Source organism: Cebus imitator, unplaced genomic scaffold (genome assembly GCF_001604975.1).
Source record: "Cebus imitator isolate Cc_AM_T3 unplaced genomic scaffold, Cebus_imitator-1.0 Scaffold136, whole genome shotgun sequence".
In the NCBI taxonomy this organism is placed as follows: Eukaryota; Metazoa; Chordata; class Mammalia; order Primates; family Cebidae; genus Cebus; species Cebus imitator.
Window position 1 is genome coordinate 5,065,269 of NW_016107451.1, and position 25,628 is coordinate 5,090,896.

General features: G+C 45.1%; 1 protein-coding gene and 1 pseudogene across 11 annotated transcripts in view; both read right to left on the minus strand.

Moving 5' to 3' along the window:
- Positions 1–247: 247 nt before the first annotated feature.
- Positions 248–25,628, minus strand: part of NFYC (nuclear transcription factor Y subunit gamma) — an 84,243-nt gene continuing 58,862 nt past the window's right edge. For 8 of the 10 annotated variants that reach the window (XM_037743204.1, XM_037743205.1, XM_037743203.1 and 5 more), the window contains exons 4-10: positions 23,808–23,921; positions 19,695–19,790; positions 14,632–14,805; positions 8,624–8,782; positions 5,170–5,277; positions 2,458–2,517; positions 248–1,479 (exon numbers count right to left, since the gene is read on the minus strand). In XM_037743204.1, the coding sequence (XP_037599132.1) occupies positions 1,048–1,479; positions 2,458–2,517; positions 5,170–5,277; positions 8,624–8,782; positions 14,632–14,805; positions 19,695–19,790; positions 23,808–23,921 (1,143 nt within the window). In that variant the 3' untranslated portion in view covers positions 248–1,047. The remainder of the gene's footprint in view (positions 1,480–2,457; positions 2,518–5,169; positions 5,278–8,623; positions 8,783–14,631; positions 14,806–19,694; positions 19,791–23,807; positions 23,922–25,628) is intronic. The other 2 variants (XM_037743209.1, XM_037743208.1) reach the window with 2 other exon arrangements.
- LOC108313411 lies at positions 11,245–12,644 on the minus strand (annotated as a pseudogene). Its single transcript, XR_005202370.1, has one exon. The product of XR_005202370.1 is annotated as a BRISC and BRCA1-A complex member 1-like (transcript).

Sequence of the window (25,628 nt, forward strand, 5' to 3'; positions counted from 1 at the left end):
GGCTGCAGTGAGCAGTGATCACACCACTGCACGCCAGCCTAGGCAACAGAGCAAGACAAAAAAAAAAAAAAATCAGCTAAGGACTGCAGTTTGAATTAGACACACAGCATGAAGTTCACTTAGCTTTGAACATGCCCTTCTCACAAGGGTGGCCCTCTCTCCCAGATACCCAACCTGAGGGCAAATGAACCTTTCCAAGCAAAGTGGCCCCATGAATGCCCCCAGACACAGAAACCCAGACTCTCAATTATCTAAAATGAGATTTATTGCATTTCATGCAGTTTGAAATCCATGCAAAGGCGACTAGCACAGTTTTTAATGCATTTAAAAAATAAAGGGGAGGTGGGCAGCAAACGCACAAAGTCCTTAGTCTCCTGGGTCCCCTGGAAGAAAAGAGTGTGGCAATGAACCCACTCATTCTCCATGGGGAATACATCTGTCTCTTAAATGCAAAGAATGTTTCCATGGCTTCTGGATGCAAATACACAGAGCTCTAGGGTAAGAGCAAGGGATGGGGAGAGGACCACTAGTGAAAAAGCAGCTACACACATTCACCTAATTCCATCTGAGGGTAGAACAGAACAACATGGCAAATCTTGGGGGCAGCAGCTGTTCCAAGAGTCAAGAAATACCATACACCCCTGGGAAGATTTGCTCCAAAAAAAAAATGGCGGTAAGAAAAAAAAAAAAAAAAAAAAAAAAAAAAAAAGAAAAGCAAAAGGAGAAGTATTTCTTCAACCACACTCTTCAAGAAAATGCCATAAATATGTTATTTAATATTTTAATTTCATAGCATTGGACACACAGCTCAACATATTGAAATATTGATTCCTTGGAGAAAAAAGTGGAAAAAAAGGAAGCAAAAAAGATTGCGTCTTTCAGTTGGAGAATCTCGGCCCCCAGGCATGGGGCGTAGTGCACCAGTGTCCTAGCCTGCAGGAGGCGCTGAGGTCGGCCGGGTCCTCTGGGGAGGGAGGCTGTGCCCATCGCCTGGGGCTGTATGGCAAAAATTGTGTTGGGTGTCCTTGGCCTTGCCAGCTTAGGCCCTCAGTCGCCGGTCACCTGGGGGGCCTGCCCGTCGGAGGGCTGGTTGGCTGACTGGATGAACATGGGCTGGGCGAGGTCCTGGCCTGCAGGCATGGTGACTTGCTGGATCTGGTAGAGCTGCTGCGAGGGGTGGAGAGGAGAGAGTGAGGTCACCCCTGGGAGAGGGGCATGCAGCTCCCTATGGGTCTCAAGCTGGTTGGGGGTCCCAGATACCTCAACCACCACCCACTGCAAGGCGTCAGAAGGAGGAGGGGATGTGGAGCTCTGCTGGGGTTGGGAGCAGCAGACACAGGAGGCACCAGCCCGGTGTGAGGGGGGGTGTGTGGTGGGCAGGGAAGAGGTGCAGGGAGTTGAATTTCCTGTGGCTTTCACTTCTCTGGGCTCTGCCTCTCCCGTTAGCTCAGAGACTCGAGCTTGCTGCACGCTGTTCCTCTGTGGCAAACACAAGCAATTCGAACCACTGTACCAGCAGCTTGGAAGTCAGCATTTCCCCATCTCTTGGTAATCCACACTGGCAGGAGCAGTAGGATTACCCCCTTCTCTCCTCCTTTTCTGAGAATATCTGGCTCAGGTAGAAGCTAAACTGAATTTGAATTTTCTCCATGGGCCCTGCTAAGGAGGTGGCCTGGTATTAAACACTTACTATAGTCAAGACCCTCCAAGGGTGAAGAAGATACTCACACAGCCACTTAGGAAGGTCAGGGCCAACTGACTAGGTTTCTCAGGCGCTCCCCCAAAGAAATCAAAGCCAAGACCTCATGGGACCCCTGGTATGTAAGCCTAGCATGTGGTGCTGGCAGAAGCCAGAGGTGGGTTCTGATGCCAGCTCTTCTCCCTTTTGAGCAGCAGAGGGCACAAGTTTGGGCATGTCATCCTATCATATCCTCAGTGGTCTCTGGGACTGTACTGTGAGGGGAAAGCAGAGGGAAAAGGGAAGATTCTCTCCTCGCATGGATTGAAAATTACTGAATTTCAGGCACCCGGAGAGCTCAAAAGGTCACACGTTCCCTGCGTCTCAACCGTCCACGCTATTAAAAAAGCATCATGGCTTAGGGGGGAAAAAATCTAGTTCTAGAGAGGGAAACAGGAAACTTGTACTCTAGTCCTGGCTCTGCAATGAACCAGCTAAGGGAGCATGGACAAGGCACGTCTCATCTCCAGGGCTCAGTTTACTCATCTGTAAAATGGCAATTGGGGCTACATATCTAAGATTATGTTTAGTTCCCACTAAGTCTATAAAACCAAAGGACAGGTGCCCTGATTTAAATACTGTACTTGTTTTAACAATTTCTATCCACTGATTGTTAGTAGAGGACAGGAGAGTTGCCCTAACCATCCAAACCCAGATACTACCTGCTACCCTGCCCCCCAATTCCTTCCCTCTGCCCCTACCCAGGCTGGGTACCCTACCTGTCCATCTGTGAACTGGCTGAACTGCTGCTGTCCTTGCTGGACCTCTGTCTGTGTAATCTGTAAGAATCAAGAGGGCAGAGTTGACATATCAGCTACAGGGTCTGATCCACCAGCCCACCACCAGAAGAGGGTCATGAATGAGACAATGCATATAAAGTGCCCAGCAGGTGCTCAATGAATAGTAAGAAAGCAAAGGCCCCTCCTAATCTCTAGCACTGATCTGATGGCTACCCCAAGAGTTGGCAGCACAAAGGGACACAGAGAATCCTGAAGCACATCATATACAGATCCCACACCCATCTCTCTAATGTCTGCCTATTCCCTCAACCACCTATCTCAAGGTCTGAGGCTCAAACAGAACACACAGCTTCTAGGTGCTACAGTTTGGGGCAGAAGTCCTCAGAGTCAGTCTTTCAGCCAGTGAAGGCGGAGTGCAAAGTGTTAGACAAAACGGTGAGTGGTCTCTTTCATTCTTGGAAGGTGGGCTCCAAACCAAACCCGTATCACCCAGATCATCTGACTGGAATATGAAACACCCTGGCGAGCAAGTGGCCTTGGCCCCAGTAGTCCTCATGGAAAACCTATGAAGTACTTTTTCCGAGAGAGGCACTGTGAGGCCCTCTGGGCCAAAAAGGAGGGGAGGAGGAGGGGGGAGAGTCAGGGAGTGGAACAAAGACAACAGTTATCACATGTACTTAAAATCTTACGTGTAGGCTGTAAATGGATTTTAAATAAATTTACTGACATGTAGATGCATGTATAATGATGACTGCTGGGAGCAGCTTGGTAAACTATTGGTAAACTAGAAAGAAGACTGCGGTGTGCACGCACGTGTTTCTATGAACATTCGACCTGCAGTGTCCTTTGTGTACCATTTCCTGGAATCATCACAGCCAGCCTGCAAGGCAAGGACTGTCCTCTGAAATGTCCTCACCACCGCCAAAAACAACCCCTGCAAGCCTACCCATGAGGCTACAAGGAACAAGAAAGGGAACAGGTAGAGAAGGCTTCATGATTATTTTTTACTATTGTTCCTTCTTATTTTGGGTCCATTTCCTTCACACAGCCTAGAAGCTGTGTGAGGGCGGGACCCCATACAAAGTAAGTATTCCAGAAATGTCTGCAAAATAAACAAGTGAGCCTGAGACAAATGGAAAATACTCCTCATAGGTAAGAAGGTTAACTGCTCTCTGGACAGCAGGACTGCCATTCATATTAGCTGAGGTTTCATTTACCTTTAAATTTTATTTACATATTATTCATTCAGCTTCATTCAACAAACATTTACTGAGCACCTACTAAGTACTAGGTTGTCACAATTACAACCTGTTTTTATGGAGATTTTCACTGCCCTCAGCCACCTCTTTCTTGCTTCCCCCCATCCTCTCCCATTTTTTGGCTTTAGTTCTGTTCCCAAAACTGACTTTTTTCTTTTTTTTAGAGACGGAGTTTCACTATGTCGCCTAGGCTGGAGAGCAGTGGCACAATCTCGGCTCACTGCAACCTCCACCTCCTGGATTCAAGTGATTCTTGTGCCTCGGCCTCCTGAATAGTTGGGATTACAGGTATGTACCACCATGTCCACATAATTTTTGTATTTTTAGTAGAGACGGGGTTTCACCATGTTGGCCAGGCTGGTCTCAAACTCCCAACCTCAAGTGATCCACTCGCCTTGGCCTCCCAAAGTGCTGGGATTACAGGTGTAAGCTACCGTGCTCATCCCCAAACTGACTTCTGAGAAACCAAGAAGCTTCCTTCTCATTTCCTCCCACTCCCATGCCATTATGTTTTTTGGATCCCAGGGGAAGAATCTTACAAGGTTAAAACGAGGGGCCGGGGGAAGGGTGTATCAGTTATGAAAAAGCCAACTCCTTAGGTAAGCCAGGGAGTGGGCACAGAAAGAGCCCTTAATGATCCCAGAGACTATATGGAACTCAGAAGCCTTGCTTTTGGCTCATTCCTCCTATTTTCCCAAATGAGATCTTCGGAGACCTGCTCTACAAACTCAGCTCTGTCACCACTGTCAATAGATACATCACCAGAAATGCAACTGGGCCAGACGGGTCCAGCTCTTAAACGATCGCTGCTTTTTTTGGGTCTGAGGCAAAAGAATCCATTAACAATGCCTCCCCTTAACCAGCAGCCCCCCCATCTTGTGTAAATGATGCCCACATCCCTCAATACCCCCAAGCCCAGGGAGGCAGCCCCCTCACCATCTGTGAGTCAGCCATCAATATTGTAGGGCACAAGAGGAGAGGAGAGGGGCAATTTTTCTGGTTAGGGATGCAAGAGGACGTGGAAATAAAATCTAAGCAAGTTTTTCAAAGGGCACAGAAGGTGCCAGAACACAACAGCCACTTGGGTGTAAAGATGGAAACTCAGCCTGACAATCAGGCAGTCTGTCAAACATTTCCCGGGTCTAATGGGTGTGCACACCTGTAAGGTTTCTTTCAGGCACCTTTGAGGCTCCCCCATGACTTGCACTTCTCTGCCCATTGAGAACAAGATAGTAAGAGAAAACCCTTTGAATCTGATCTTCCAATTACCACCCATGCCTCTTAGGGTGCAGAAGAGATGTGGCGGATGTGCGGGCAGTGCCTCTGGCTGAAGGATGAGGTGGCAAGAGAGCTGTGTGTTCAGTACCCCTTTCCAGTCAGAAGCCATCTGCTGCTGGTCTCCAACACAAGCCTGTGTCTCTGGGGCACATACCTGTTGAGCATTGGTGGCAAGTGTCTGGATCTGTCCCTGCACAACTTGGGTGCCTGATACAGGCTGGGCTAAGCGAATATACTGCAACTGGCCGGCGTTCAACTGCACCTAGGGCAGGGGCAGAGACAGAGAGACCATAAGACATTGAGTATAATCTCAAACACACAAACTTTCTATGACCAGAGATGGTGATTGCCCCCTACCCCTCAAGCCCTCTAAAGAAGCCTGCCCTGAAAAAAGTCCCCTTTAAACAGAGGTCAAAACAAGCAAAACCAGAGTATCCACATTCCACAAGTCACACAACACAGCAGAGTACGTTCCCTGAACAGACTTCAGAAAAAACTCCCAAAAGATCCTGTCACAAAGGTGAGAACAGTATGGCTGTATGCTTATTATTTGCTAGCTCTTAGCTCTATGATCACAGTTTATCTTAGGAATTTATCTGTTTGACATCGTAAGAATGCCTGTACATTAAGTGTGGGCCTCCTTCCCTCCCATCTCCCACAATTCCCAATATTGTAAAGAGATCAAGCATCCGCCAGGAGCCCAAAGCAGACAGCCATCGTTCCACACCACAGCCCTCGCACCGCCCTGCCCCATGCTGCACATCTTGGAGGCAACAGCTGGCCTGCTTAACCCTCTCTGTCCCCAGGAGCCAGGCTGGATGGGGGTCTGTGGGACTTTTAGGATCCTTGGTGATCAGCACAAGCTTCTGGCCAAACACCTCCCAAGGGGAAGTAGAATCAATAAACCTTTCACAGAAAACCCCACCATGGGAAACAAAAGCTACAAAAGTGCCCTTAGAGTCTCTGATGCTTACGATTAAATCTCAGATAATACAATAATACCACATGCTGCATTTAATTGTGTGCTAAAAGCCTTAACTCAGGCTCTTAACGCTCCAGTGTACCATGAAAGTATTAGTGCTTTGAGCTGGGGATGAGAAGAGGAGCAAGGCAGTTACCACGTGAGAGAACGTAGCTCAGCAAAGATAATGGTCAGCAGAGGAGGACTGCAGACATTCACGCCCTTGATTTAGAGGGAATAAAAGGGATTCGGGGAGCATGGATACCCAGGTCTTTCTATCTGGGGGCCCCAGAAACCACCTGCCCTGGATGCCTGGCCTACCCTTGTTGCAAGGGGGAGCTTCTTGCGGCTAACAGGCAAGTGTTGCCTCTGCTCTGGAGCAAATTTCCCTCTGGCCTTCAAGAACTAACTTCACTGCAGGACTCTTCCTTCCATGAGGAAAATGTTAATGGATGAAGCTTCACTCCTGCATGCGGTGTTCAATCAAAATGCTTCTCTGAGACTTCCAGCCTCACAGAGTTTGACCTACCAAGAAAAAACTACCTCTGTAAGTTCCTGGTAGACCATTCCAGAATTGCTCACTTGAGGCAAGACTCAGGGACACACAATCTAAACCCATTAAAAACCTGGTTCAAAGGAGACAGAGCGAGAGTATTATGACCTGCAGTCATTTCTCTCCTGAGAATATGCCAAGAGAAGCTGCTGGGAGGTGTGGTGCCAACCCTGAATTCCCCACCTAAATCCTACAATGCAGCTTCCTGGCAACAATGTTAAGTTGCTTGTGGTGAGGAAGGCAGCTGGGCGGAGGCTTGGGAAACCTCATCTACAGAGACTGATGGTGGCTAGTCCCAGAAGTCCCTAGAACTCCAGTCAGGGATCACAAGGTGAAAGACTAAAGCCTTGTCCCAGGAGTGGGAGAAGGTATACTGACAGCCACAGGATGTAAAATTTTCTAGCTGGGAATAGCTCTTTGCAGAAACCCAAATGTGACTGAAAAGCTGTGAGCCAAATGTTTCCAAGCAGCTCTTCAATAAAAGCAAGAAGCTTTCCTTTTAGGCTTAGGTTAAGACATTTGGTGATGATCCGTCCCTCATTCCTCTATGGCAGGCCAGGTCTGGGGATCCTCATAGCTTTTTTACATTGATTATTGAGAAAATAAGCTGTGGATTTTTGAAAGGGAAATAAAGATTCCTTCCTAAAGCTCATCTGTTGGGAACATTCCAATTAGCTGCCTAAAGAGTCTGGAAATGAAGACTCCTACAGAAGGTACCTGAACCAGTGAAGATGAAATAGTGAATTCTGCCACAAATCTTCTGGGCTAACGCTCTGTACCCCAGAGGGTTACAGTATCTGCCAGGTGGAACTCCTCTGCTTAAATGAACTTGGGGTGGTGCCTTCACTTGTAAAAATGAGAACCATTCAACAGCAATCTTGGGGTTGGGGACTGAAACAATGAAGCCAGGCAGAGCCCAGTCACCTGCAATCTATGGGTATCGAGCACACGTGAGAGAGGTGGAGAACGAGACACACACACTCCACTTTCCTAAGCTTTCTCTTGGTCTATTACTATGTTAACTTCAGATGAAAAACAATTCCTAAACTGATCTAAGGATGCTTTTAGAGTTTTCACAGAGCAAGTGGTTAACCAAGTCTATGTGAGTTTCTATACCTGCCTACATTTCATTTACAACAGAAAGGGCAAAGGGTAGGAAACAGAAAGAAGAACTGCTCTGTTTCACTCACTTTCCAGTTTTGGGGGTAAAATGACCAATGTACAGATTGCAAGTGTTAAGACAAAGACATATTTTACAAAAGAAGGAGTACAAGTAAAAAAGCCAACAAATCTAAGAAATGAAATCCCTCAAGGCACACAGGAAGCAGCAGTCCACAGTAAAGGAATGGATAAGTTATATGAAAGCCAAAAATACACTTTGCTGCAGGCTCCACTGGGAACTGACTCATGAATATGCAACAAGTGTATTTATGGCCTTTCCTATACACCTCCCTCTTATCCTCTGCTAATCAAGACAGGACTGCCTCACAGGGCCTTTGGGCCTTGGCACGAGTAGTGGTTACAATGATTTCCTGTGTAGGTGGAATGAGGGAAAGCTGAGGAGCTGACCCATTGTGGTGAACCTGAACCCGCATTAAAGGAAAGCAGGGAACACAGTGAAGCAAGTTGTGGTCAGGAACACTGGGTATATAGGTTAAAAACAAAACACACACACACACACACACATACATATATAAAAAGTATGTGGGCCTGGCATGGTGGCTCATGCCTGTAATCCAAGCACTTTGGGAGGCCAAGGCTGGCGGATCACCTGAGGTCAGGAGTTTTGAGACCAGCCTGGCCAACACTGTGAAACTCCGTCTCAACTACAAACAGAAAAACTAGCCGGCGTGGTGGCATGCGCCTGTAATCCCAGCTAGTAGGAAGGCTGAGGCAGGAGAATCGCTTGAACCTGGAAGGCGGAGGTTGCAGTGAACTGAGATCAAACCACTACACTTCAGCCTGGGTGACAGAGCAAGCCCCGTCTCAAAAAACAAAACAAAACAAAAAAAGCCAGTATTGTGCATGTGTTTAAATAGCTTTAAGTATTTCCGTCTACAGAGTCGTGAAGACAGACCTCAGGGCAGGACTCACCGGGATCTGCTGGATCTCTCCTGTGTTAGTGATGATCTGCTGCATCACCTGCATTGTCTGTCCAGTGCCACTCTGGGCCTGCTGGGCTTGACCCTGAGGCTGAGCCTGGACAATCTGCACCTGCTGACCTTCTCCAACCTGCATTGTCACAGGCGTGGTCTGAAAGGAAGAGTTATGAGAATGCTGCATGAGTTCAGGCTCAGAGTCTATAGGATTACCAAGGGGTTAATAACGAGCAATTTGCCAGGAGCAAACCCTCTCCATGAATGCCTAAACTCATCTCAATATTAGTAATACTCAACCTACAGAGTCCTTTGGATTTAGAGCATTGCTAAAGTTACTCTCTAAAATGAAAGGAAAGCCAAAAATATTTTCAGGCTCATAGTATACAATATTTGCATGGGTCCCAAACATAAATCTCTGTGCCCCAAATGCTGCAACTTTTTCACAGCCCTGTTAGTGATGATAAGTCACATACGATACAGAAAAAGTTAAAAGCAACCATGACAGTTTACTTCAGAAATAGCCAAAGTCAAGTCTGCGGCAGGTGAATTTGGATATTAAATGGAAAGAGTTAGTATGAATTTATTTAGTTCAGAATCATATGCTCTTTCTTAGGTATAATAAAGCACAGGGGTGCATCTCCAAGGCTGGCCCTAGTGCACACTGGCTCTCACCCCATTCAAGCTGCAGAGCAATTCCTGCCCACACTGACCAGATGGCTGCTCTGGACGACAGTATGCCTTCCCACAGGAAAGCAACCGCTGCTAACTCACTGGACACTGTTAAGACACGGACTCTTACCTAAGTCAACCCCAAATTAATAGAATTTAAGAAAGCAAGAGCTCTAGCTTTCTAAAAATAGCATTCTCGGATTTAAGAAATTTCTGCCCAATGTATGACTTAGCAGATTCTGTCTCTCTCACACACACTTAACGGCTGTAGTCCTATGAAATGTACTCTTTTAAGAGACGTTAAAGACACAAGCTGCCAAAAGGGTCAATCGTTCTTTCAAATCTCAAAACGTTAGTACTAGTTGTGACTTTTAGAGGTTACCTGGAGAAGTGAGCGTATCAGGCTCATCTGGTGATGGTAGTGATGGAGTCGGGGTGGTGGAGCATTTTGAACTACAGCTGTACACCCAATCTCTGACTTGAATTCCGTTACTCTCTCTCCCCACTCTGAATTAATCACCTCGGTAAGAAGACTATGGAAGTCTCAATGAAACATAAACTTCAACTGATGTTGCTATTCTGATGTTCTTAATTCTGACTACATAGGTTACTGAAAATTACAAGTATGCATCCAGAGTTACAAGGGAAGGGGATGGATGTGTTCTGTGAACAACAGATGAGATTCAAGGAATTACTAAGGAGAAATTACTATAAACCGGAGGAGGGCAGGAAAGAAAGACGGCCGGGTGTTCTAAAAGTACATGCAGTGGGCTAGGCCAATGGAAAACATCTCTTCCATTCTTGTACCACAATTTTCAACTCAGCCTATTCCCAAACCTCCAGAAATAAGTTTCCAATTTATGACAGAAAACACAGGATTCATTTTACCAAAATATTCATTCTTTCCAACTGTTTAATACATACGTATTCTGTCCTACAAAGGATATCTGCACTCAACTTGACATAGCCGTCACTATGGGTCCAGGGAGGAGTGACACAGCACAAGGCCACCCTGAAGCAGCAGGATGGTGAATGAACAGCCGGGAAATGCTGGGAAGGACCAACTTCACCAACCTCACAAGCCTTATCAGTTCCAAGATGAGCAGGTCTGGGTTGGCAGAGAAGAGGATAGATGAAATTCTTGCTGACTAAAAAGAAATGCATGCTGCCAACTCATCACTGTGCTATATCAACCCAATTTTCCCAAGAGGATTTCCAAGGTATTTCTAAATCATTTCAGGAAAATGAGGGCTTGTGTTAGCATGGCAGCTGTCAAATCACGTATGGTGTGCCCTGCTGTCAGGGCACAACAGCCATGAGCTTCTTAGGATGATCAGCCAACCAGAGCCTGCCCATGGCAGACTCCCTCTAAGTTCACTCTGTAAAGGGATAAAGCCTTTGGCAGGTAAAGCTCTCACCACTGCAGAGGCACAAGCATTAGCCAAAGAAGGTCCCTTAGGCATCATGGTGTAGTCAAGGCCTTGAGGCAGTGGCTGAGCAGCCATTATCTTTGATCCACTCCTGCCTAGCACAGTGTCTGGCATAGAACAGGCACTAATTTTTTGTTATATGGATAAGTAAATAAGCAGGGAATAAATCCTAAAATCATAATTACTATTTTTTTTTTTTGATGGAGTTTCACTCTTGTTGCCCAGGCTGGACTGCAATGGCACAATCTTGGCTCACCACAACCTCAGCCTTCCAGGTTCAAGCAATTCTCCTGCCTCAACCTTCCAAGTAGCTTGGATTATAGGTATGTACCACCACACCTGGCTAATTTTGTACTTTTTAGTAGAGACAAGTTTTCTCCATGTGGGTCAGGCTGTCTCGAACTCCCAACCTTAGGTGATCCACCCACCTCGTTCTCCCAAAGTGCTAGGATTACAGACATGAGCCACTGCGCCTGGCCCTCATGATTACTTATTTTTAGTTTTTTTTGTTGTTATTGTTAACGAGTCTCAATTTTTATTTTGATGACAAAAATCACATAGGGAAGGACAAAAATTATCCATGACAAACTAGGAGTGGGAATGGGCTGGGAAACATGGAAGATGGGCACCCAGAGTTCCTAGAATCCCTCCTGGAATCCTAAGTTTCCCTCCTAGGACCCTGCAAGGTACCCTAGGTGCCTCCTGGCACCCCTTGGAGGTCCCAAGGAACCCGGTTTAAGAACCAAGGCTTTAGGCCAAGAGCTTCCTTGCACAAGAAGGTGCAGATGTACAGGGATGGTTCAGACAGTGGCCTCAATCTCAGTGGCCTCATACTCCCCCTCCAGCAGGATGTAGGAGGCGTGGCTCTCGCAGGGCCACTGCAGGGGTGAGCCAACAGTTTTGCCATGCAGTCCAGGCTGCCCGTAAAGGCAAACGTGCCCTTCCAGCTCATCTCCGCCTCCTTTTCCTCAGTGCCATTGTGGATGTAAACAACATCAAAGAAGAAATATGGGCACTGGAACATTTTCTTCATGGGCTCCATCAAGGAGAACTGGGGCTGGCTGAGCGGATGGCTGTCGACAAGGATGGTGCAGACCACATATGGCAGGGGAATTGTCTGCACATTCTCTGTGACTGGAAGCTCAGTTTTCTGCTGGATCAGACTGAAAGTCCTTCTAGATTGAAGGTGGAACAGGAAACCAGATCACAGAGGCATGTCTCCAGATCATAGAGGCGGTTGCAGAGCTCGCGGGGGTCGGAGGTCAGGCTGGATAGCCAGGCCGTGTCGTTGTTCACCACCACCAGCACAAACTTGTGGCTTCTGTTGATCTTGTGTTTTGTCTGCACGAACATCTTGATCATCTGGGAGATGTTGAGGGGATTGGTTTTGGAGCCACTGAATGACTCCAGCATTAGCAGTGACATTTCCTCTGACAGGTCCAGGCAGATTATCAAATTCTCTGGAGAGCTGACCCTTGGTGTTTGAATTTGGGCCTCAAGGCCTGATGGGGACACCTACCAGGACTTAGGGTCGGCTCCTGAAGTGTTGGGACTCCCATCATCAGCATTGGCAGCCTCACTCCTCGCTGTGGCTACCCACGCTGCCATGCCCCCACTGCCCGGTCCTCAGCCCCTTCAGGATCAGAGCAAGTGCTCCTCTTTCCTCCTCCTCTTCTTCAGTGGGGCTGCTGGGCTCTGCCACTTCCATGGCTCCTGTATAGTGTAGCCTGAGCCTCCCTCCAAATCAACCGCCAGCTCTCTAGGAAGCCACCATCTTTTCAGCCGTAAGTTGTGCGTCACACTTAATTTTAATTCTTTGTGTGTTTATTTGTCTTTGAGACAAGGTCTTGCCATGTTGCGCAGGCTGGTCTCAAACTCCTGGGCTCACATGCCCCTCTTGCTTTGGCCTCCCACAGTGCTGGGATTACAGGTGTGAGCCACCACACCTGGCCAAATCATAATTATTTAAATATACCTCCCAACTGGGCATGGCGGCTCATGCTTTCATCCTACCACTGTTGGAGGCCAAGGTGGGAGGATGGCTTGAGGCCAGGAGTTTGAGACCAGCCTGTGAAACGTGAGACTCCATCGCTACAAAAAATTTAAAAATTAGCCAGGTGTGGTGGCACATGCCTGAAGTCCCAGTTCCTCGGGAGGCTGAGACAAGAGGATTGCTTGAGCCCAGTAGTCTGAAGCTGCAGTGAGCTACGATTGTGCTACTACACTCCAACCTGGGTGACCAAGTGAAAACCTATCTTTAAAAAAACATCAGTGAATAAATCAATCTACCTCTACCCCATTTTTTTTCTTCTAGGTAAACCTAGCTCCTTATTAGAATACACAAGGTTGTCCAGGATATGTTCACTACCTGTCTTTTCAAACTTGCTTAGACGGTGCCCTATGCCGACTACTTTCCCACAAAACTCCCTGTACTATTTCTCACCTCTAAGCTTTTGCTGTGCTGTGCCCCCTACTGGCAATACCATCCTTTCCCGCTTTCTTTCATTAACTTCCACTGTTCCCTAACACTCATTTTATTCTCTTTAGGAACATTATCTGACCACCTTCTTCACATCTTTCTTAGATACTCATTCCCTCCCCTATTTCTTTTTTTTTTTTTTTGAGACAGGATCTTGCTCTGCCACCTTGACTGGACTGCAGTGGAACAATCACAGCTCACTGTAGCTTGACTTCCTTGGCTCCAGCAATCCTCCCACCTCAGCCTCTTAAATAGCTGGGACCACAGGCACATGCCACCATGCCTGGCTAATGTTTTGAATCTCCTGTAGAGACAGGGTCTCACCATGTTGCCCAGGTTGGTCTTGAACACATGGGCTCAAGCAATCCTCCTGCCTCAGCCTCCTAAAGTGCTGTAATTACAGACATGAGCCACCACACCCCCACCACCACCTTTTTTTTTTTTTTTTTTTTTTAATTAAAGGTCTTGCTGTGCTGCCCAGGCTGAAGGGCAGTGGCATGATCCTACCTCACTATAACCTGAAACTCCGGGGTTCCTCCCACCCTGGCCTCCCAAAGTGTTAGGATTACAGGTGTGAGCCACTGCACCAAGCCAAGGTACTCCTTTTGATGTGCTCCTATAACACCCTGTACACACGCCCATGTGGTGGTACAACCTTTTAAGTATTTGCATCCACAACTAAATTGTGAATTCTTTGAAAATAAGGACTATTTTATTCATGCCTGTATCTCCAATACATAGTGCAGGACTTTCCCCTCAGAGAATGCTCAGTGTTTGATGAATTAATAATGATTGACAGAGAATGTGGATTCAGAGCTCATAGTACTCATAGAGTACTCATAGAGCTCATAGAGAATGAGCTCAGTGCTCATTCTCTGCAGCCTCTCATGACCCCCAACAAACATGAATGCTACTGCTCTCAACAATACTACTGGGGAGAGAAAGAGTCCTCTGATTACTATCATAAAAAGAGCAGGTCACTTGACACAAACATGGGACAGAGAAATGATGGGGAGGAGTATGTAACCTGGCAATGACACCTAATCTCTCCCTTTAAGGGCACAAATTCCACTTCTGGCATAGTAGGCATGGAGTTCACTTTAGTACCGCCATAGAGATCCCACTACTCTTCATAAGGCGTTACAGACATGTTTTTTTGCCTTCTAAAATTTCTGAGCTAATAGAGATCCTAGAGAACATACTGTCCACTGCTTTGTTCATCTGACCTTTGAGAAAAACAGAATTCAGAGAGATTAGGGTGACATCTCACCCCAGGAACTGAATCTGGGGAAAAGTTCCAGTTTCCAGACTTTAAATGCAGTGCTCTATAATGATCTGGTTGCCTCTGCCCTCATCAAGCTCTGCCCATCCAAAAACCTAAGGGGCACTGTCTTGCTGGATGGGCATCCTCAGCAGCTCACAGACCTGGCCCTGCTGAGGCTGTGCAATGATGATCTGCCCAGGCTGGATGGTGGTCGTGGAGCTGGTGGTCTGCTGGCCTTGCTGCTGCCCCTGGACTTGGACGGCGGTGGGCTGCTGAGCCAGCGTGAAATAGTACTGGACTGGCTCGGCAGGAGTAACAGACTGGCGGACCTCCTCCTGTTGGGTGGAAAGAGAGACAGGTAAGAGGAAAAGAACAGACTCAGCAGCCACCACAGTGAATTTCCACTCTTCCCCCAAACAGGCTATGTGCAGTTGCCTGCTGAATGCTGAGCTCTCCACATCTGAAGCCAAAGGAAAGTAGAATTCGAAGAGACCAGTTATGCTAAATCAAACTAAAAATAACAGATCCTATAGGCTTCACAAAACATCCAGCCAATTTTTGAAGTATGAAATAATCACCCATTGCATGATAAGTTGCAAATGGGCAAATAATTACCATTAACTAAAAACCGCGCAGCAGCAGTGCTTGTCAGTAAATGCTGTCAAGGCCTGTGATCTGAGAACAGTGCTAATTGTGTGCTGGGAAGATGCTACCCAAACATCATGCCTCTCAGGCCTGGTCCCAATCTCCCAAATAGGCAGCGTTCTTCTCATTTTATCCCCACCACTTCAAGAGGCACTGGGCAGAAATTTCAGAATCAAATTTCAGGATCGAGAGCACTGGTAGACAAGTACCCAGCTTTTCACAGCTTGTTGAAAGCTCTGTGGTCACTGAGGGCATGTCTATCCAGCTCACATCTGGTTCTGGTTGTACTTAGCCACAGAAGCGCAACCCAGGGGGCCTGATGGACAGCTCTCCGCTGGGGTACTGCCTTGGCTGATTAGGGAGGTCGCATTCTGTCCGATCTGCAGAGTGGAGACTGTTTCTTCTTCAGCTGATGTTTTCCATGGCAGAAGGAGTAAACAACCCTCTCCCAGCCACCTTGAGCTCACAGCTGAGAGTGTAGGATGTTTACACACACTACAGCATGGTTACAGCCCACAGGGTCCAGGGTTGGGCAGCCCCTGACCACTGACACAGAACGACGTCTGATCCGGAGTGACCTGTGACACATGGTGCCCCTGCCTGGGACAACAAAAACAGTAAAAACACAGAACCACTTGGGCTGTCTGAGTAAAAATATTAGCTAAATTTACTCACATGCTTATTCAGGGCAAAGTCTGTCATGTTCCAGGAAAGAGGAAGACACTTCTTCAATGTACACAGACCCTGTGGACTGCCTCAAACTCCCTAAAGTAGCATTTACAAAGCTGGTATTGACCCCATCCCCACTATGTTAGGTGCCCTGAACTGTGCTTCCAAAGTATTGTCCTATAGTATAATTTTTGCACTTGCATGTCAAATTAACTATCTGTTCTGGTAAAACGTAATCACCATGAGGGCAAAGCCTGGCTCTCTTGCTCCCTGCTATCCCCTGCATTCCCCGGTAGGCACTCAGTAAGTGCTTGCTGAATGATACATGGATTTATTTAGACAGGCAGACAGTTAGAGGCAGGAAAATACTTCTCTGAATCCAAGTTGGTGGTATGACAAATTCTCTTGAACGCAACAGCTGTTACCAATAGAAAAAAGTCATCTCTAAACTCTCTTTTGGTACCTCTAGGACTCTGTTGCCATAGGGTATGGGAGCAGCTGGTGTCCCTGTGGAACAGGGTTGGGTATTCTTTGTTTGCCTGATGACTGGGAGCCAGGATACTAAAACTAGGACCACCAATCTCTAGCCCCTAAGAAACAGGGGTCTCTGCATGACATGGTTACTTGACAGCCATTTACCTAGCTTAGGGAGGTAACTGTAACATTTTGGGTTTCTAAGCAAGTCCTTAAACATGAACTGACTTTCTAGGTTGATATATTCTGTGCTTCAGACCCAAACAGTTTTAACACTCAATACAATTATGCTGAGGCAGAAGGAAAAGGAGATTCTCTTTCATTTTCATCTATGCCTCAATTTCCACGAAGACTTAAAAATGGCAACGTCAACTCCATTTCAACCCCAACTTCTCATCATTATAAATAAATGTCAGCCTGGAAACGAGGTCTTGGCTGTGGCAAGGCTAAAATACTGATACCCTTTTCAGCCAAGAAACACCTGCTCTTTGCAAAGCTATTGAAGTGGGTTGAAGGTACTTATGTTCCACTGAGATCTCCCTTCTTATCTTACGAAAAACACAAATCACTGAAATCCAGACCTAATTTGGAAAAGCTCTTGGGTAATGAGAGGGTATACAGGACTAAGAGCCCCAGAACCAGCTGTATAGGGTGCTAGGCAGCAGGGAGACACCTGCATTTTCTAGCCCTGACCTGTGATTGTTTAGTCTCTAGTTATCCCCGACTACAGCTGATCTAGTAATTGAATGACCTTTTTGTCAGACAAAAAGCAAAACCTTTAAAAACCCCTTCCAGAAGCCAAAATACCTCTTGCCAAAAGCTGTGAGATCACGTAAAGAGCTCCTCCTATGCTGCTTACAATACTTCTTAAACCGTTTATGAACTAGACAGTATCTAGGACACTTGGGAGTATCAAGTGGAGGCACCTAGGTTTGTGTTGTTAGGACAAGGCACAACTGTTCTCAAATCGCTGGAATGGAAGAAGGCATACCTAAGGCTCTGCTGCATTATGAAGACTCATTCGGCCAATGGAGGTCAAGCTAGCAAGAAAATGATTATGCTTTGTTTAAAGAAATGGGTGAAAAGATAATGATATTTCAATGGGCAGGAACTTTCAACTCATAGCTTTAGTGGGGCAGAAGTCAGGCCTCAACTACCTCCTACTTTGAAATAGTCTTTACTTGCTTCCCTGAAGAACAAGCAAAACTCCCAAGCATTTTTGAGAAGTCAAGGGCCTTAGATTCACAATTCAGTATTTCTGGCTAGTTCCTTTTCCCAGCAGTGGGAAGTTGGCCCAAGTGGTAGAACAATCCTTTAATGACTGGATCAATCCAGAATGGGGCACTTGCTCAACTTTAACAGAGGCCTCCCCAACTAGAGGGCTGGCTCTTGGAATCTTTCCAGAAGCTGAGACTAACAAACAGTGCCAGAGAAGAGCAGCATCACATCCTAGGGCCATCTCTACAGTGTTGTGCAGCCAGCCCTGACTGGAAAAAAGTACATTTGCTTTAGTGGCAAGAGTGAACTGCTGCTTCCTTCAGAAAGGGTGGGTTTTGGAGAGTAGGCGTTTTAAAGGACTTTAAGAAGTGCCAGCCAATTTGGAGCTTGGAAAAACTTTGTGTCTACAGAGGATTAAAAATGCTATCTTAGAATTTCAGGCCAGCTTTCAGCAATCTCAACCTTTCAAAGGCCAGGCAGCAGCTGTCCCGAATACGTTGCCAATCAATGGCTTGAACACCTACAAAGAACTAAATCCAAGCAACAAGAAGCTGTTTCAGCTAGACACACACACTTTAAAAGCAGATGGATCATGGCACTTTGAGTCTGGCTAAGATGGAATAAGGATCTGTGTGATACCCCGAGAGAGCCAGAAGCACTGAGGAATTTGGAGGAACTGGTAGGATGTGACCCTTCTCTCTAGCCAGTGTATTCAGCAGACAGCCCACAGAAAACAAGGAGTTAGCACAATGAGAGTGAGCAAGGCCTGATTTCATCACAGAGCTCACCATCTTGTTTCAAAGGGGGCTTCTGATAGACACAAGGAGATAACAATTTCAACAAGGAAAGCAGGTGTGTGATACTCTTTGTTCTGAAGGAAGAGAAATGGCCTGAGTTCTTGTGGTTGTGACTTCTGAGAGAGGAGGGAAGGACCCCAAGAGGAGAAATTGAGCCTGTGGGCACAAACTTGCAATGTTTCAAAGCCGATGCGCAGCTGGGGACGACCGTGGCAGCCTGCCGCTGTAAACATCCGACTGAAAGCTCCTCTGAACACCTTACAGCTTCCAGTCAAGGATGTTTACAGTAGCAAAGACTGCCCAAAAAGAACGGAGACGCAGTGAGGCACACCCTACTCTAGTAAGGAGGTGACAGGGGGCTTGCTAATCCAAAAGCCCCCATGCAAGGTCAGAATTATAAATGTTCATTAGGATGCCCACTTCTAGACTTTCTCTGACTGGTTATTAATTCAGGCCGGCATGGGGAAAATGGTTGTCACTGAATGATTATTTCTAAGGATAATATATTATGAAATAACTCATTAAAAATACTTAAAAGTTTTATATAACAAAGAAAGCGGAACAAGGCACAGCTTTGCTCCTGTGAGATTCTGCCACTCTTTCCCAGTGTCTCTACTACACCTAGTGGAATCATCATGCAACCTGCATGCCTAAAACAATGAGCTCTACAGGACGGACGTCTGTTAGAATCACAATTAGGAGCTATATGCACCCAAGGTGCTGAAAAAACAACTAGTGTGATCTTTGGAGAGGGGCAGACAGAAGAGAGGGGAAGGCAGACATTCACATTCTTTCTTGTGATTGCTGGGAAAACAGCTCAAGTGGTGGTTCTCAAATCTGGTTGCACATTAAAAGCATCCAGGGAGTTTTAAAAGGTACTCATGCCTGGGCTCCATCATGAGATTCTGATTCAGCTGATGTGGGGTAGAGCCTGGGTGCTGATGGTTTTAAAACCCCAACAGGTAATTCTAGTGTGCAGTTGGGGCACTACATAAAGATATAAGAACCACAATACAGAGGAAGAGAAAACATAGTCCATTCACTCCAAATACCACTGTGCACACAGAGAAGTTGTTTCTTAAAAATCTAAAGTCTATAACTTTCTGGGACTATTCTCCCATCCCAGATGAAGAGCTCTGATAGACTTCCTAAGATACCTTGAAATGAGCTTCACTTTACCATTTGTAACTAAAGTTTTTCATTTTCATTTTGTCTATTTTCATTTAAATACCACTTCAGAGGCACTGAGTTAAAAGTATCCAGAAATGAGTAACAGAGGAGATGTTAAGAATGAATCTGGTCTAGAGACAAAGAGCAAAGGGAACAGCAAATGACTTGTGCTGAGAGGAAAAGGCACGTATCTGACACCAGTATGCAAAGTGCTCTTCAGTCAGCACAATGGCAATGCACGCACAGCTCACCTGACGCTTTGGAGGTTTCAGTTCATCTCTTGGAACGATATCGATGAGAAAGTCAAACTGATCAAATTTTGTAATTGCCATGGCGATATCATTTCTCTGTAACAAAGAAAAGTGGAGTGAAAAATTAGCCTGGGGAGAAAACTAGTTCACTTGGCTTTATACCCTTCAAATAAGGTAAGATGACTTCTAAGCCAAACTAAACACCCATGGCCAGTTCTATAGCTGAAATAAGCGCAGCCAAATTCATATGCTTTAAATGATCAGACTTGGTGGATAACCATCAACAAAAAAAAGATACATGTAACACACACTCTAAAATGGGGTAACTAAGCCTCCAACCACTGCTACTCCTGCTTGATCCTCTCCCTGCGATTTTCAAATTATCATCCTCTAGTACAAACCTAGTAATCTCAATTAGTAGGGTTCTGGTCATTCTGTGGGTTAGCAAAGTTAGGTTTAAAACCTTTTTAAGGCCCTAAATAATCCCTTTGCTTCACAAGTAGTTACAATCTATTTTAGATTTCTTAGGCCAAATCTTAATTCAATAACTTTCTGCAACATTTTCAAGTCACTGGATCTATATACACTAAGTTCTCATAAGCTATGGTTTTTATTTGGGAATTCAAAACTGCAATGCTTAAACCATATCATGGTTTAAGAATTCTGATATTCATAGCTTCTGCTATGAATAGTGGCAGGAGAGGTGAGAGAACATAGGAGTCAGATGGCTAATGATACTGAAACCAAGACCTGCTCTGCTGGGGTTTTCTCCCAAGTGTGATACTTCCTTTCTTTGAATAATTAAAAGATTTTTACTAAAACCCAATATATTATGTATAGTTAAGATTTGTGTACTTTACTGAAGATTTTATCGCCAAAGGAAAAAATATATATATATGAAAAAACACTGAACTCTAGTGAATGATAGCCATTTTAAAGTATTTAGGGGAAGCCAGACGTGGTGGTTCATGCCTGTAATCCCAGCACTTTGGGAGGCTGAGGTGAGCATATCATGAGGTCAAGAGATCGAGACCATCCTGGCCAACATGGTGAAACCCCGTCTCTACTAAAAAAAAAATACAAAAATCAGCTGAGTGTGGTGGTGTGCGCCTATAGTCCCAGCTATTCAGGAGGCTGAGGCAGGAGAACTGCTTGAACTCAGGAGGCGGAGGTTACAGTGAGCCCAGACTGAGCCACTGCACTCCAGCCTGGCGCCTGATGACGGCACAAGACTCTGTCTCAAAAGAAAAAAAAACGTATTTAGGAGAAAGTAAATTTTACAATGCACTGAAAAACAGATGATTTGAAGGATGGATAGAAGGACAGACAGATACAGGAATAAAATAAGCATAGTAAAATGTTTATGGTAGAACCTAGGTTGTAAGTATACAGGTATTCACTGTAAACTTTGCTTATGTTTGAAATTTTTCATAATAAAATGCTGGGGAAAATGTCAACACACTAACAGAAATCCTTAGCAAACTCTATATACCACACCTTAAAAGGTGACTCATCAGACAAAACAGGAGGGGATGGAAATTTTCTGTTTTTTCCTTCCTGTGTATCTGTGATGGCCTCAAGCCACTGAAATGCAAAACTCTAGTCCATCCTTCGTGCCAACCACCAGCTTGAAGATAAACCCTCCCAACTGAAGCAGGGCACATCTTAAGACTGCCAGGACTCATTTAAGATGACTACAACATAGTGTCACATTTTTGATGTCACCAACTCAATCGACCTAAATGGCTCATCTAATCATGGAATAAAGGGGGGAAAAGAAAAATAATAGACACCTCCAACATATAATTAAATGTTCTAGTATGTTTTGGAAACATAAATATACTTAAATTGGTCTTCCTAAAATTTTTATTTTGCTTTTTAAATTCCCTGAGGCAGGAGGATCACTTGAGCTAGGAGTTTTGTGACCAGCCCTGGGCAAATAGCAAGGCCTCATCTCTACAAAAAAAAAAATTTTTGGCCGGGCGCGGTGGCTCACACCTATAATCCCAGCACTTTGGGAGGCCAAGACGGGTGGATCACGAGGTCAAGAGATCGAGACCATCCTGGTCAACATAGTGAAACCCCATCTCTACTAAAAATACAAAAATTAGCTGGGCATGGTGGCGCACGCCTGTAGTCCCATCTACTCGGAGGCTGAGGCAGGAGAATTGCTTGAACCCAGGAGACAGAGGTTATGGTGAGCCGAGATCGCGCTATTGCACTTCAGCCTTGGTAACAAGAGCGAAACTCTGTCTCAAAAAAAAAAAAAAAAAAATTTTTTTTTTTTATGCCAGATGCAGTGGCACACACCTGTAGTCCTAGCTTCTTGGGAGGCTGAGGTGGGAGGATCACTTGAGCCCATGAGGTTGAGGCTGCAGTGAGCTGTGATTGCGCCACTGCACTCCAGCCTGGGCCATGGAGCGAGACCCTGTCTCAAAAAATAAAAAAGAAATATAGAAAGTTCCTTCTAGCCCTTTCAATATCCTTCCCCACACTCCCTTATATATGAGAAACCACAACTCTGATTTCTATCATCACCACAGGTGGTAATAATGCATTGTATCCTGCACTATGTGATTTTTTTCCTTCTGGTTCCTTTTGGTAACATAGTACCTTTGAGATTTATCCATGTTGTATGGAGCAATATTTGTTTCTTTTTATTGCTGAGCAGGAATCCATTTCATTAATACCTCAAAATTTGTTTGTATATTCCTATACTGATGTATACTTGAGTTGCTTACAGTTTTGGGGGTAGTATAAATAAGGTTAAGAGCATTACTATTTAAGAATGGCCACATTTCTTCTGGGTATATACCTAGGAGTGAAATGGCTAGGTTATAGAGTAGGGATATGTTTATTAGAAAGTGCAAAATAGTTTTTCAAAGTGACCTTACCATTTTACATTCTGACCAGCAATATATGAGTTTCAGACACTCCAATTCCTCACCAACTGTGGTACTGTCAGTCTTTTTTATATTAGGTATTCTAGTGGGTTAAACCAGTATCTCATTGCGGTTTTAATTTGTATTTCCCTGATGATAAAAGATGTCGCACATCTTCTCATGGGTTTATTGAACATTTGTTTATCTTCTTTTCTGAAGGTCTGTCCAAATGTTTTGCCTATTTTATTTTCTAATCTGAATTGATCTTGAAGGGAGCTTTAACTGGCTCTCTCTGGAGCCACAGACTAACTTCAAGGCAGCATAAATTTCTTCAACATGCATATCATTTACTGAAATTCAGTATTTTTTTTACCTTTTTTTGCTTTAAAACTTTCATATAGTAACGTACACAAATCCTAACTTTATGCTCCACTGACAAGCTGTACTAGAATGCAGGCATCCCACAGATAAGGAATTTTGTCTGTTTTGTGTATCGTTAATCCCCAGGGCCTAGAAAAGTGCCTGGCACATTGTGGGTGTTCAGTAAGTATTTTTAGAATAAATGAATAAACATATGCATTTTCTACTTTGTAGGTAAAGAGAGACGAAGAGAAAACAATGTACTTTCTTGGCTTTGATGTTAAAATACGCTACTATTTTGTACCTGTTACACCCTTCTTCTTGTATCTGGGAAACTTTTCCTCTAAGAGCTAGGGCTTGGCTATTGAGTGAGAGTTTCCAGAACCAAGGGCTCTGCATACAATATGAATGTTGATTTCCTTGGTTAAAATTAAAATTTTTGGAAAAAAAAAAAAGAAGAAAAAGAAAAAGATTCCCCAGGAAGGCCACACAAGGAACAAAAAGCCTAATGAAGCTAGTGAGACTGCTGATACTTCCAGGAATCTCTTAAGGCTCCCAACCAGCAACTGTTTACATCTGGAAACAGGTAAATACTCTATCACTTGAGCATCTATTTACAGTGAGAGGTCACCAACGGAAAGGAGTTCAGTCACTAGGCTGTGAAAATCAGGACAGAATTAAATTTTTGGTGCAGAAACACAATCATCATGACTGGAAGGTATGTCTGCCTCCCAACGGTGGAGATGCCAATTACATGTCCGATTGATAGAGGGCTAAAGAAGAAAAATAATCTTTGGTCCAAAGCCACACAGGAGAACAGGCAAAGGCAGCTGCTTACCCCAGTTTTTCCAATCTAAGTCTGCAATAATACCTGTAAAGTCCGGCGCTTGTTATCCTCTGTGTGAATCCAGGCTCGAAGAGTCAACTCTGTGATAAAAATCTGGGCTGCCTTGGCAAAGAGTACAGGGGCTTCTGCACTGATCATCTGCAACAGACACAGGCCCTCCCTGTCAATCACCAGTAAGTCATTCAAACCAGTCAGTTTATCTCTTGCCTCACTGCCTGGCATGAGACTATGGGGCAAGGGTCAACAAATGAGGTGGTATGCTCCAGAGAATCCAAGGTAAAATAGATCCATAAGTAGGAACAAAGCAGGCAACAAGGGAGCAATGAGAAAGAATACTAATTAGCACCTACCATGTGCCAAACCTTGTGCAAGGTGCTTTCTTACCCTTACAACAGCCTTTCAAAGAAACCAGGGTTTAAGAACGATGAAGTGATTTTCCCATAGCCATAGAGTCAGTAGGGTTTAGGTTCTAATCTGAGGAGAAACAATATGGGGAAGGAGAGAAAGCCTGAAAGCCAATGGAGGTGGGTAAAATTGCAGGCTTCCCATCCTTTTGGGCTTTGTTTTGTACATACTGAAAAAGTGGATAACCTTCCAGTTTTATTGTGGGAATCAAATGAGATAATACATGACCCAGCACAGGGCCTGGCACATAGTAAGTGCTAAAGCATATAAACCTCCTTGATATGTCTGACTTCAAAGTTGAAACTCTTGGTCAAACAAGGTTCTCAACCTTTGGTGAGGTAGTCTGTGCAGGCTACAGCCACAGAAAGGGCTCTGGAGTTAAAGCAGCAGTAGATGAGAAATAAGATCTTGGTCCTATCACTCTGGGTGAGTCACTTAACCTCTTTCTGTCTATTTCCATTGTCTGTAAAATGGAACTGATAATTCTTATTATATCAAATCTCACAGGGCTACTGTGAGGAAGAAAGGAGCTAATAAAAGGGAAAATTGCTATCAATTGTTAGTTTTCTGTGCAAATACAAAAGTATTAATTTTGAGTGGTCAAGAGACAGCGGTGCTCTTTCTCTGAGATCTTTAATGGAGATGGACTCCTAGGAATACGGAAATAGCCAAGCCCATGCATACCCTCTCACAAGTACTACTCATGTAAAATAAACTCACAGATCAAAAGGTTAGAAAAGGTAGACACATCATCAAAAATTTCTTAAGAGTTTAGATCAACAAAATATACATTATAAGATGCTAAGATGATGGTACTGTCCTGTTGATTTGATGATACATGTATATACTACACTGTGAAAGAACTGTGAAATACCAGCTTGGCCTGGTGGTTCACGCCTAATCCTAGCATTTTGGGAGGCTTAGGCTGGAGGATTGCTTGAGCTCAGGAGTTTGTGATTAGCCTGGACAACATAGTGAAATTCTGTCCCCCGCTCCAAAATATATTAAAAATTAGCCAGACATGATGGCACATCTGTAGTCCCAGCTACCTGGGAGGCTGAGGTGGGAGGATCATTTGGGCCTGGGAAGTAAAGGCTACAGTGAGCCATGATTGTGCCACTGCCCTCCAGCCTGGGTGACAGAGTAAGACTCTGTCTCAAAAACAAATAAAAGACCAGGCATGGTGGCTCACGTCTGTAATCCCAGCACTTTGGGAGGCCAAGGCAGGCGGATCACCTGAGGGAGACCAGCCTGGCCAACATGGTGAAACCCCATCTCTACTAAAAATACAAAAATTAGCTGGATGTGGCAGCGGGTGCCTGTAATCCCAGCTACCCGGGAGGCTGAGGCATGAGAATCACTTGAACCCGGAAGGCAGAGGTTTCAGTGAGCCAAGACTGTACCACTGCACTCCAGCCTGGGTGATAGAGTAAAACACTC